The following is a 10,882-nucleotide window of genomic DNA, read 5'->3' on the forward strand; positions in this document are numbered from 1 at the left end:
TAACACATATAAAGCTTTTGGCTGAATGCTTGGCAAATAGTAAGGGTCCCATAAATGCTTTTTAAAAAATAAGTAGTTCGGGAAATTTTTTGAGAGTTACAAACAGGAAAAAGTATACTTCAAATACACCACTGAAAGCATTCTTAAAAAAAATAATAATAAACTAAACAAAATGAGAAACATGGATGGGTGACACCTTAACCTTTTTTTTTAAATTAATGGTTTTATTTCCAACTTTAACACTAACAGAGGATTCCAAAACAGACTAATATATGTGAGAATAGTTTAAATGTAACAAAGAAAGAATTCAGCTATGTACATTGGAGGGAAGGGGATTTTTTCATATCAACCTCTTTCGATTTTGCTGTTTCTGAACAAGTATACATGTTTTCCCAATTTAATTTAGTACAAAGTAGAACAACTTTGATAACCAACGATTTTTCTGTAAGCATAAAACTTAAGAGATTTTGGCTGTGTGGTCATCTTGGCTCTGGTTATTTTAAGAACGTGACAAAAGAGTATTTCCACAAAGCCCTTCTGGACTCCAAGTAGAAAATTATCATTTTCACTCAGTTATCACTTTCACTTTTAAAACTGAAACTCCTGTGTCCTGGGAACTTCCTTTAGTCTCAGACAAACCAGAAGAGATGGTCAGCCTGTACAGACACCAAATTTAAGATTTCGAGATCATTATTGATAACTAATGGCTTCCATGAATTTAGTGCTAATGGTGGACATGGCGCTGTGCTACATGCTTTAAAAGCCAAATTCCACTGAAATAATTAGAATAAATCTGTGCATTAGGTTCTATTCTTATGCCCATTTTCAAGATAAAAGAAAGGCAGTTTGGAGAGGTTGACTAAGTTACCTAAACCCTAGAAAGAGGATACAACTGAGATGAAAGCAAAGGTCCTTTTAAAACTATTCTGTGGTATATTCCCATCAGGTCTCTGCCCCCAGTTACATACCAATGAATTAAAGGACAGAAAGTTTATAGAACACATTGTCCCAGAGAGTGAAAATATGAGTGGCCCTAAAAGCGTTTGGGTAGCTTCACTGATGATAATTAGGGAATTGGGGGAAATCAGTGTGTACATTTACTGTTTATGGTTCATTTTTTTTGGAACCCTGGTGGAAGCAGAACACTGGCTGGACTGGAGTGGAATTGTTCATAAAACTGTTGTAGGAACCTACCTCTTCACATACACCACATACTTTGTGTCTATGTAGGTGGGCTTCCCGGAATTCCAGGTACAAGTCATGTTGCCTGAATATTCATAAATGACACAGGTTACCTTGTCAGGAACATCTGGTGGATCTGCAACAAAATGTATCACTTAGAAGCCACCCTAGAGACATAAAGTTCTTTATCAAGTAGTTAGTTGATAAACTTTCCATTTTATTTAGGAAACCAGACCAATCAGCACTCAGCACCTCCCTCATTCCATCCTGATCACCTCACCTTACTACCTACTTTGACATCAGGCATCGCTACTCTCCTTTGTAATACTTTACTATATTCTCCACGCTGCTGGGGATACTAATATGATCAAATTTCTCCCATCCCCCCCCAAAAAAATCACTCCTCAAATCCCCTATCCTCATCTATCACTGTATCTCCTTTTCTTAACAGGTAAAGTAAGGGTCCTATATTATGCTGGTCTTTTACTTCATCTCCCATTTGCTCTTGAACCCTAGACAATCAAGATTCAGACCCACAATTCCATCAAAACCCTGTTGCTAAGGTCATTAATGACTTTCTAATCAACGAATTCCGAGATATCTGTGCAATCACCATTGAGCTTGACTTCTGTGGCATATGTAAGTAAACTATAATATGCTCCTAAAATACATCCCAAAACAAAGTTGTAGATGATAATTTAAGTATCTAGTCTCTGGAAAGCACTAGAAATATGTTTAATTAAAGGAAGTTCTGGCCATATGATAAAGTGAAAAATGCAGGTTGCAAAATAGTGTAATATAGTGATCTCATTCAAGAGAGAGACACAGAGAGAGGGGTTGGGAAGGAGGAGAGAGTGAGAAAGGGAAGAGAGAAACTAAAACTTGAAAGACATATTTCAAATTATTAAAGCGGGGTTGTTAGTAGTGAGATTATGGGATTATAGAGATAATGGGTATTTCCTTTCTGCTGGTCTAAATTTTTAAAAACTTTCTATGTTGTATGCAATTTGATTTTATAATTAAAAAACAATTTCAAGCAGTAAGAACATACTAAAGTACTTTAAAACATTTTGATGAATTGTAGCATTGAGTTACAATGGGGAGAAACTGGACTCCAAATAAGTGAAAAGAAATATTTAAGTTTTATTTGAGTCTTAAAGGAGGTAGGTCTGGAAACATAAATTTAAGTCATTTTGAATATTGATTGAGTTGTGGTCCCTTACTGATTACAGTGATTTGTGCTAAAGTTATTTTTCCCTTCTGGTTTTAGATAGAGTACGATTGATTTGGCCATCATAAAAGACAATGGTCAATATTTTGGGCTATGTTATTCCACAGCATTCTATATAAAGTGAATGCTCAGGGTTATAAATGACTCGTGGTTAATTAATTTTGCAAAAGATCAAATAGATTATATACACACATGCGAATAAGTGCAATATTTGTTAATGTGAAATATATAAAGATGGGAGTATGATTAGTTATGAGAGTAAAACCGGGTTGTTGTTAATCTCATTGCCAGTTTATCCAACATCAAGGAGAAAAACCTGCTATCCAGCCAGGTATCAGAGTATACTCTGACATATACAAGGATGAGGCTTATGTGTTTGTTTTTGTCTACCAATCCCATCCCTCTCCTATTATTGGAGCACTTACTAATCACAGGCCAGATTTCTTGTCAGAGTCTAGCCAAGGATCATTTTCTACTAAGAGTTTCTTGAAGGTAGAATCCCTCTTCTTTGGATTTCTAGCATTTAAAACATTTTTGGTGCATGGCAACCACTCAGTAAAGTTTATCTCATAATTTGATTGGCTTGATTAATAAAATGATAATGAGGAGAATTTAAAATGAACAGAGGCACAGTGCTTCTGGCAAAGATCACTGCAATTCCTTTCCCAAGGAGAGCACAGGCCAGCCTAATTGTGCCAGGAATGATACTAGATAGCAATGTTAAAGACAAATATTCAGGGACTTTTATTGGATAAAAAGTGTGCTTTCCTCACAATAAGTAGAAATCAAAGATGGTCAAAATTTAAGTCAAAGATATTTAAACGTTTAAATAAATGATTAAGTGGAAACAGATTGTTCCGTGTCTGGTTTACTTTAATTTGGTATTTTTAAATGAATAAAGACATCTTATAATATTTTATCCCATGATTGATGTGAAACTGATAGAACAAAATTCCCATAGTATGTGTGCATTTAATCACAGATGAGATTCTTGGAAGTGTTTAAAATGATGACTAAAAATGGAAATTGTGATAATAATAGTTTATATTTCACAGATTACATATTAAAGTACAGAGCTTTTAAATATATTTGGATTTCTTTTCAGGGAAAGCACTGACTCATTTATTTTCTCTTTCTTTTATGATTTGTTTCCAGTCTAAAAAAAATACACATAATCATTTTATTCAAAACAGTGATGATAAGTTAACATAGTAAAGCTCACAGGACAAATATCCTGTGATCAGAGTAACCCAGTGAAAGCAATGTGATTTCTAGAGTACCACAAAAACCCTCAAAAAACTTTTTTTGACCTACTTAAATAGGAAGTTTTGTTTGCTAAGAATGCAGAGCCCAAGAACATAGGGGTGCTTGGGTCCAAGAGTTAGAGTAAATTCTTACCTGGCAGTTACAATGTCACACTCATAACCAGAGCCCTATGTAAAAAGTTACAACTCACAAAGTTAAATAAATGGAAAGAATAATGTTCTTTCTAAGCAGCCAGCAGCAGAGAATCTAAATTCTTCTATGATATCGTCCCAGAAGAGGAGCAAAGTCTGTTCCCTGACCCTAAACATGGCCTGGTGGTTGTGTTTGGGGGCAACACTAGAAGAAGCTGTTGGGGATAATTTGTCACTCAAATTGTAATTCAAGGAAGGAGGCCATACTTCTTTTGCCTCCTTTCTTCCTCTGGCTCAAATTAAAAGCTAACCTTTCCCCATAACTGTGAAAATTGCTTTGCCCTCCAAAGAAATTGTATCTTCTCTCAACACCCCACCTCCACCCACAAAGGATAAATAGTAAAATATTTAAGCATTAAGTGTTATGTTTCCTGAGGATGTAGACAAGCTAAGGACTCCTCATATATCAGATAAGATGTCCACCTATGTCTTCAATTCCCATAATTTAGGGCAAGTTTAGTTTGCTTTTATCAGTTTAAGTCATGAGTTGGCCAACTTTATTCTTTGACCCCAGAAGCTACTGCGGTCCTTCCTCAGTTCACCTCTACCACCTCCCATAGCTCTTCTTTCTTTTTGAAAATCATGCAAGATCAGGTTCCCAGAATTAAGTACGACAATGGCCTTATTTAAAACAAGGCAGCCTCTTGCTTCTCAGGTGTCCACTCTAGGGGCAAGTGGTGACCACCAGGTGGTCTTGTTCTTGCTAGTTAAGGTCTGGAGATGAGGAAGAATAAGAACTCATATTTGATTGTCAAAATTATGGATGAAGGGAACATGACAAAGTCCCCAAAGCCCTCTATCGTTCTTCACTGAAATTGGGTCCAGATGCTCTGGGGAATGAATCTCTGGGTTAAAACAGTGCTGAATTTATTGACCTATTTCTCATAATACTAGAACCAAGAATTAAGTATATAATTATACAAGTGAGCTCATATTACTATGATAACTTACACATCTTCAGAATACTATAAATACAAATTGAATTTAGCAATTATTTTTGAGATGAACGTGATTTTTTTCTTTTTTTATAAGATTTTATTTATTTATTTGAGAAAGAAAGAGAAAGCCTGTACGCATATACATACTGGAGCAGGGAGAGGGGCAGAAGGAGAGGGAGAAGCAGATTCCCCGCCGAGCAGGGAGTCTGATGCAAGGGCTCTATCCCAGGACCCTGAGATCATGACCTGAGCCGAAGGCAGCAGCTTAACCGACTGAACCACCCAGGCACTCCTAATTTTTTTTTTTAATAATTACAGTTACAAAAAATGATTCACATTTGAGGCAGTGGGACTAGGAGCAGGGAATTATATCAGAATCTCTTCATGTTTTATCAAAAGCATGCAATTTTAAGTGCATTTAACACACTGGTGTTGTACTTTAAAATGTATAATATGCTTTCAAATAGTTTATTAAAATTTGGTGCTCACTACAGCTGGAATAATTGGCCTCATTTTACAGACATGGAATCAAGGCTCAGACAGATTAACCGGCCCAAGGTCACACAGCTCATAAGAAGTATAGCAGGAACACAAAGCTAGTTTTGCAACTATTTTTTTCTCCCTAAATCTTAGCCTCAAAATTTCTTGATGGGATCTGCTTCAAGGCAGATGATATTAGTTTGGAAAGCAAATAAACAAAAAATATAAGTGTAGAGCCAATGAAAAATACAACACTTAAAATCATGTATGCTGTTTGGACATGACAGTTAAAATTTTGTTTTTTGAATGCATCAGCAACATTTAAAAATTTGTAGAGTTGATATTGAAAGTTTATATTTCTGTCTTCTTTTAGAGTCAAAAGATTTAGGATTACAAGATCCTCATAAATGATGGAGTTGGGCAGTGACTGTCCGCAGTAGACCATCTATGTGCTTTCCTCTCTGCACAGATCCCATTAGCCTCCTTGACTCATATTTTACCAACCTGGCCCCTGGAAGCATTTGGGTTTGCAATTCCTATATTAAACTCATAAAAGAAGTAAACTATATTAATTTGTCTCTAATTTTAGACAAGATTTTATTTTTTATTATTTTTTAAGATTTTATTTGTTTATTTATTTATTTAACAGAGAGAGTGTGCACAAGCAGGTGGAGAGGCAGGCAGGGGAAGAGGAAGAAGCAGGCCCCCCACTGAGCAGGGAACCTAACCTCCCCGCTGAACAGGGAGCCCAGCTGAGCAGGGAGCCTGATGAGGGCTTGATCCCAGGACCCTGGGATAATGACCTGAGCCAAAGGCAGACACCCAACCAACCAACTGAGCCACCCAGGCACCCCAACCAGATTTTAGACTAGTTTGCTAGATGAGCTTTCATTTGAATTTTGAATGCACCCCAACACTTACATCCAGAAGAAATGTCTTTTCCACATATCAGTGTCTCTTGAAAATATCCAGGACATTCAGCAGTGCAGTACATAGAGGCATGTGGCTCCAGAAAGTTGTTATACCAAAGCCGAGCTGTTGTTTTATTAATTCTTGTGATTTGAAATCTTTCTTTAATGCCATTTTTATAAAAATAAAGTTTCCTTGGTTGGCAGTTCTTAATTGCTGCTTGACAATATATAGAGATATTCATACCCATCTTAAAAATTGTGGCTGGTTCTACCCAGATGTGGCCAGAGCAGTTTATATTTGTAATTCCTGGAAACAAATAGATAAAATTTTAAAAATTCCATGTAAAACATTAAAACAAGAGATTCAAAAGAATATACTGTTGCATTTAAATTTTATTCTTTTCTATTAACTAAATGATTTTCATTGGAAAAAAGTTTTAAGGTTAACCGTATCTTTTAACTGATTAGGTTATTATAATGTGCTTTTTACTGTGCTTCTGTTGATGCTCAGCAACATGATACAAAACTAGAGTCAGCCTTTAAATTACTCTGTCTAAAGAGCAAATATAATTAGCTCTCCTATTTTAAAATAGAGAACTGAGGCATTATGAGGCTATGCCATTTTTCAAAGGTAAGATTAGAAACAACACTTGGCACTGCAGAATCCAAACCCCTTTCTCAAGCTACTCAATCAGTCTTTCATTGTTCTGTAGATAATGGCTACTTTCTCAGAAAATTAGGAGTTTAGGGGCACCTGGGTGGTTCAACTGGTTAAGTGTCTGCCTTCAGCTCAGGTCATGATCTATCCTGGGATAGATTCCCCAGTGGGGCTCCCTGCTCAGTGGGGAGCCTGCTTCTCCCTCTCCCTCTGCTGCTACCCCTGCCTGTGCTCTCCCTCTCTCAAATAAGTAAAATCTTAAAAAAAAGAAAATTATGAGTTTAATGAATAAAATCATACTCTTACTAATGACAAAAATCTATTGCTTGATAACCATTAATTCATCATTAATTTAATAATATGGGAAAATTCAGAATATATTTTGTTAAAAAGCAAATTGCAGAACAACATATTTAAGACAGGCTCAATATCAGATATAGATAAGTGAATGAAGAGAAATACACTAAGATATTAACAATGATAATCTCTGTATGTTAGACTAATTTTTTCATTTTTAATTTCATTTTTCTGTGTTTTAAAAATTATATAGTGAATGTAATTACTTTTATAACCCAAAATAATAATTTAAAGTCATTTTCATAAACTCAAATGATAGTGCAATGTAGTATCAGTTAAATTAAATTCACATCAAGGAAAATTTATTATTGTGTTTTTCTGGAAATACTTGCATTAAAATATCTTAAAATCTTATCAAAATAGTGATAAAGGTAAGTATTTGATTTTAAAAGGTCCTATCTTTAGACTTCAGTGCTTAAAGAATTAACTTGTATAATACAAATGTAATTGAATATTTCCATTTACATAATGAACATTATGTAAAAATTATAAGTATTTAAATATTGAAGTACTGATAAAATAATTCCATCATTATTAAGAAGATATTTAAGCCAAAGACATGAAAAGGAAGTTTTAAGAAAGCATCCGACTGCTTTAAATAAGGTCAACAATTCAAGTTTAAACAAACTGAATCCCCAGGACTTTAAAAAAATATGTGAATACTATCATGGAATTATTATGAATAGTGTTTGAAAAAAATATGAAAAATGTCAGAAGACTTCAGATTTGGACAAATGTCCTGGTTTTCAAAAATAGAATAAAGAACTTTGGACCACTGAGCTTTACTACATTCAGGAATAAATTAGTAAGTCAATGATTTCTCAGTACCTAAAAAATCAGTAGTCAGTGGGAATCAACACAGATTGTATAAGAATAAGTTATACAAATATGTTAATTTCTTTTTTTAATAGGGTTAGATTGATCAGAGGAATGTTAAACTTTTTTTAAATTTTTTTTTTTAAATTTCAGCAGAGCTATTGAAAAGGGGGAACTTGAAAAAAATGTAGTCTGGATGATATTAAAACTATTCATAGATTGAACAATAATACATAAAATAATTTCTTTTATCTTTTTTAAAGATTTTTGTTTGTTTGTTTATTTGAGAGAGAGCGAGCGCACGAGCAGGGTGAAGGGCAGAAGGAGAAGCAGACTCCCTCCTGAGCGGGGAGCCCGATGCAGGGCTCAATCCCAGGACTCCGGGATCATGATCTGAGCTGAAGGCAGATGCTTAACTAACTGAGCCACCCAGGTGTCCCTATAAAATAATTTCTAAGGGACAGCTTGAGGGTCTAAAGCCATGTCAGAGGGGATTGACTCATTTCTCTACATTCTATATTAATTACTTGAATGTATAAACACAAGTCCTACTTATCATTTGCATATTTCAAGAAGCTGGAAAAAGTTGGTTAGTGACCTATTTCTTCTAAATCTTCTTGGATAGCTGTGGTCTGACTCTGGGAGTGTCTGATACCTGCTGCAGGGATTCTAGTTCTGATGATAGGGCTACCTCTACATCTCCAATATAATCGTGTTCCAACCTGGAGAAGACAGTTTCCTTTTGTCATTAATCTGAGTAACTTGCACGATTTGCAAAGCTTTCTTCAAGGTGTAGAAACCTACCTTGGTGTTGCTTGTCTCCCAGTAAATGAATTTCTGCCACCTTCCCAGGACACAAAACCCTCAGTCGAAACTCTCAAATGCCAACAGCTATCCTGCCTGAATTTCTGATGATCCCCCTCCTGGATTCCTCAAAGCTGCTTATGCCTGTATCTGTAATAGTGCCAGATGTTTGTGTGAATTATAAGATGGGAATAATAGCACAATACCATTGCACAAAGTTGTGAAGAATAAAAGGCTTAGCACAGTGCCTGATACATAGTAACTGTCAACAAATGGTTTGTGGAGTTGAATTACATTCAAATGTTTGACAGATTATCATGTAACAGTTATAACAGTTCAAAGATAGAATATGCCAACTCAGAATAATTAGCTTCTTCATGGAAATGTTCATATATGAGTTAGAGGTTTGTTCCTTAGGGATGCTTGAGAAAGGAATCCTGCCATTAAGAGGGAGGTTGGATTCTTTTATTTCATTCACGCATATAATTTTTATGTGCATATAGTTTTTCCCAAACTAATAATTTTTTATTCTTCGGGGATCTTAGAATAATGCCTTGAAAATAATAAACACTCAACATTTTTTTGAATAAAAGATAACAATAGGTACTAAAAATACTATACCTCCATGACACCAGTTGAAGAATATGTAAAGAGCTATTACCACATCCCATTGAATTGTGACCTGATTCATTCCTGAAAGCAAGCAAAAGCTCTTTGTTGCCCTCTAGGAAAGAAAAAATATGAAAATTGTTTAAATTATAATATTTTAATAAAATAACAATAATAAAAGGCATTCCTTTTTTTCCTAACAGTTATTATTGCCTTTAATGAGACCATTTCAGTATGAAGAAACTAAGGAAGGAGGGAAGGAAAAAAAGAAGAAGGGGAGAACAGAAAGGAAGAGGAAACAGGGCAAAGAAAAGTCAGTGGTGTGTGAAGAGGTATAATACAGATGGAGGAATAAAGCGAAAGAATGGTCTTTTATACCCTTCAAATCACTATGAATTACCTTAGTAGGACATTGTGACCCTTGATAAAATACACTTTCTTCTAATCTTGTCTCTCTCATCAGAAACCTCTGCTCTAACTCCTGATGATAAATTCTCCTGGCCAGATTTCTGTGCCTAAGAAGCTCCAGAACTATCAGTCTTTGATGGGTTAAACTTGGGAAAAGCCAAAAATTGCAGAATTTCCAGAAAGTAAGCATTCAAAATGACGAAAGATGAAGTGAGACAAAGTCATAGGTGCTCTCACCAGTTAAATTTATAAAAAAGCCTTTTCAGTAGACAGTTCAAAAGAAACACATTATATAAATTCCAAACAGTATTGCCATATGTTTACAATTAGAGTTGCGTTATTTAATTGGTTACCTACGTTATTGAGTAATCAGTTACTCAATAACCAACATTATCTAGTTATTTTTATCTGTTTAATAAAACCTGAGCTTTCCATATAAAAGAGCAAAACAAAATCGTGACTTGTCTTATAGCATAAAATATCTGATAACTTTTTTTTCTTAAAGATTTTATTTATTTATTTGAGAGAGAGAGAGAGCACGAGCAGGGGGAGGAGCAGAGGGAGAGGGAGAAGCAGACTCCATGCAGAGCACGGAGCCCGACATGGGGCTCGATCCCAGGACCCTGAGATCACAACCTGAGCCGAAATCAAGAGTCAGGCACTCGGGGCGCCTGGGTGGCTGAGTCGTTAAGCGTCTGCCTTCGGCTCAGGTCATGATCCCAGCGTCCTGGGGTCGAACCCCACATCGGGCTCCCTGCCCCGCGGGAAGCCTGCTTCTCCCTCTCCCACTCCCCCTGCTTGTGTTCCCTCTCTCACTGTGTCTCTTTCTGTTAAATAAATAAATAAAATCTTAAAAAAAAAAAAAAAGAGGTGCTCAACAGACTGAGCCACCTAGGCGCCCCATATCTGATAACATTTTTAAAAATTAGGGTCCCCATTACCCCCATGAATATAGGAATCCCTTTCATAATTTGTTAGCAATATTAGGCCTTCTCTTTATAAATAACAGGCAAAACCAGGCCTAAAATGTT

The 10,882-nt window shown here is 35.7% G+C and overlaps 1 protein-coding gene across 1 annotated transcript in view; it reads right to left on the reverse strand.

The window, feature by feature from the left end:
* Positions 1-9,551, reverse strand: part of IL23R (interleukin 23 receptor) — a 54,100-nt gene extending 44,549 nt beyond the window's left edge. The window contains exons 1-3 of the mRNA XM_028102501.2: positions 9,456-9,551; positions 6,210-6,506; positions 1,195-1,318 (exon numbers count right to left, since the gene is read on the reverse strand). Coding sequence (XP_027958302.1) covers positions 1,195-1,318; positions 6,210-6,506; positions 9,456-9,525 — 491 coding nt within the window. The 5' untranslated portion in view covers positions 9,526-9,551. The remainder of the gene's footprint in view (positions 1-1,194; positions 1,319-6,209; positions 6,507-9,455) is intronic.
* Positions 9,552-10,882: the final 1,331 nt, after the last annotated feature.

Source organism: Eumetopias jubatus, unplaced genomic scaffold (genome assembly GCF_037043125.1).
Source record: "Eumetopias jubatus isolate StellerSeaLion01/CBP00866 unplaced genomic scaffold, mEumJub1_p1.0 scaffold_4, whole genome shotgun sequence".
In the NCBI taxonomy this organism is placed as follows: domain Eukaryota; kingdom Metazoa; phylum Chordata; class Mammalia; order Carnivora; family Otariidae; genus Eumetopias; species Eumetopias jubatus.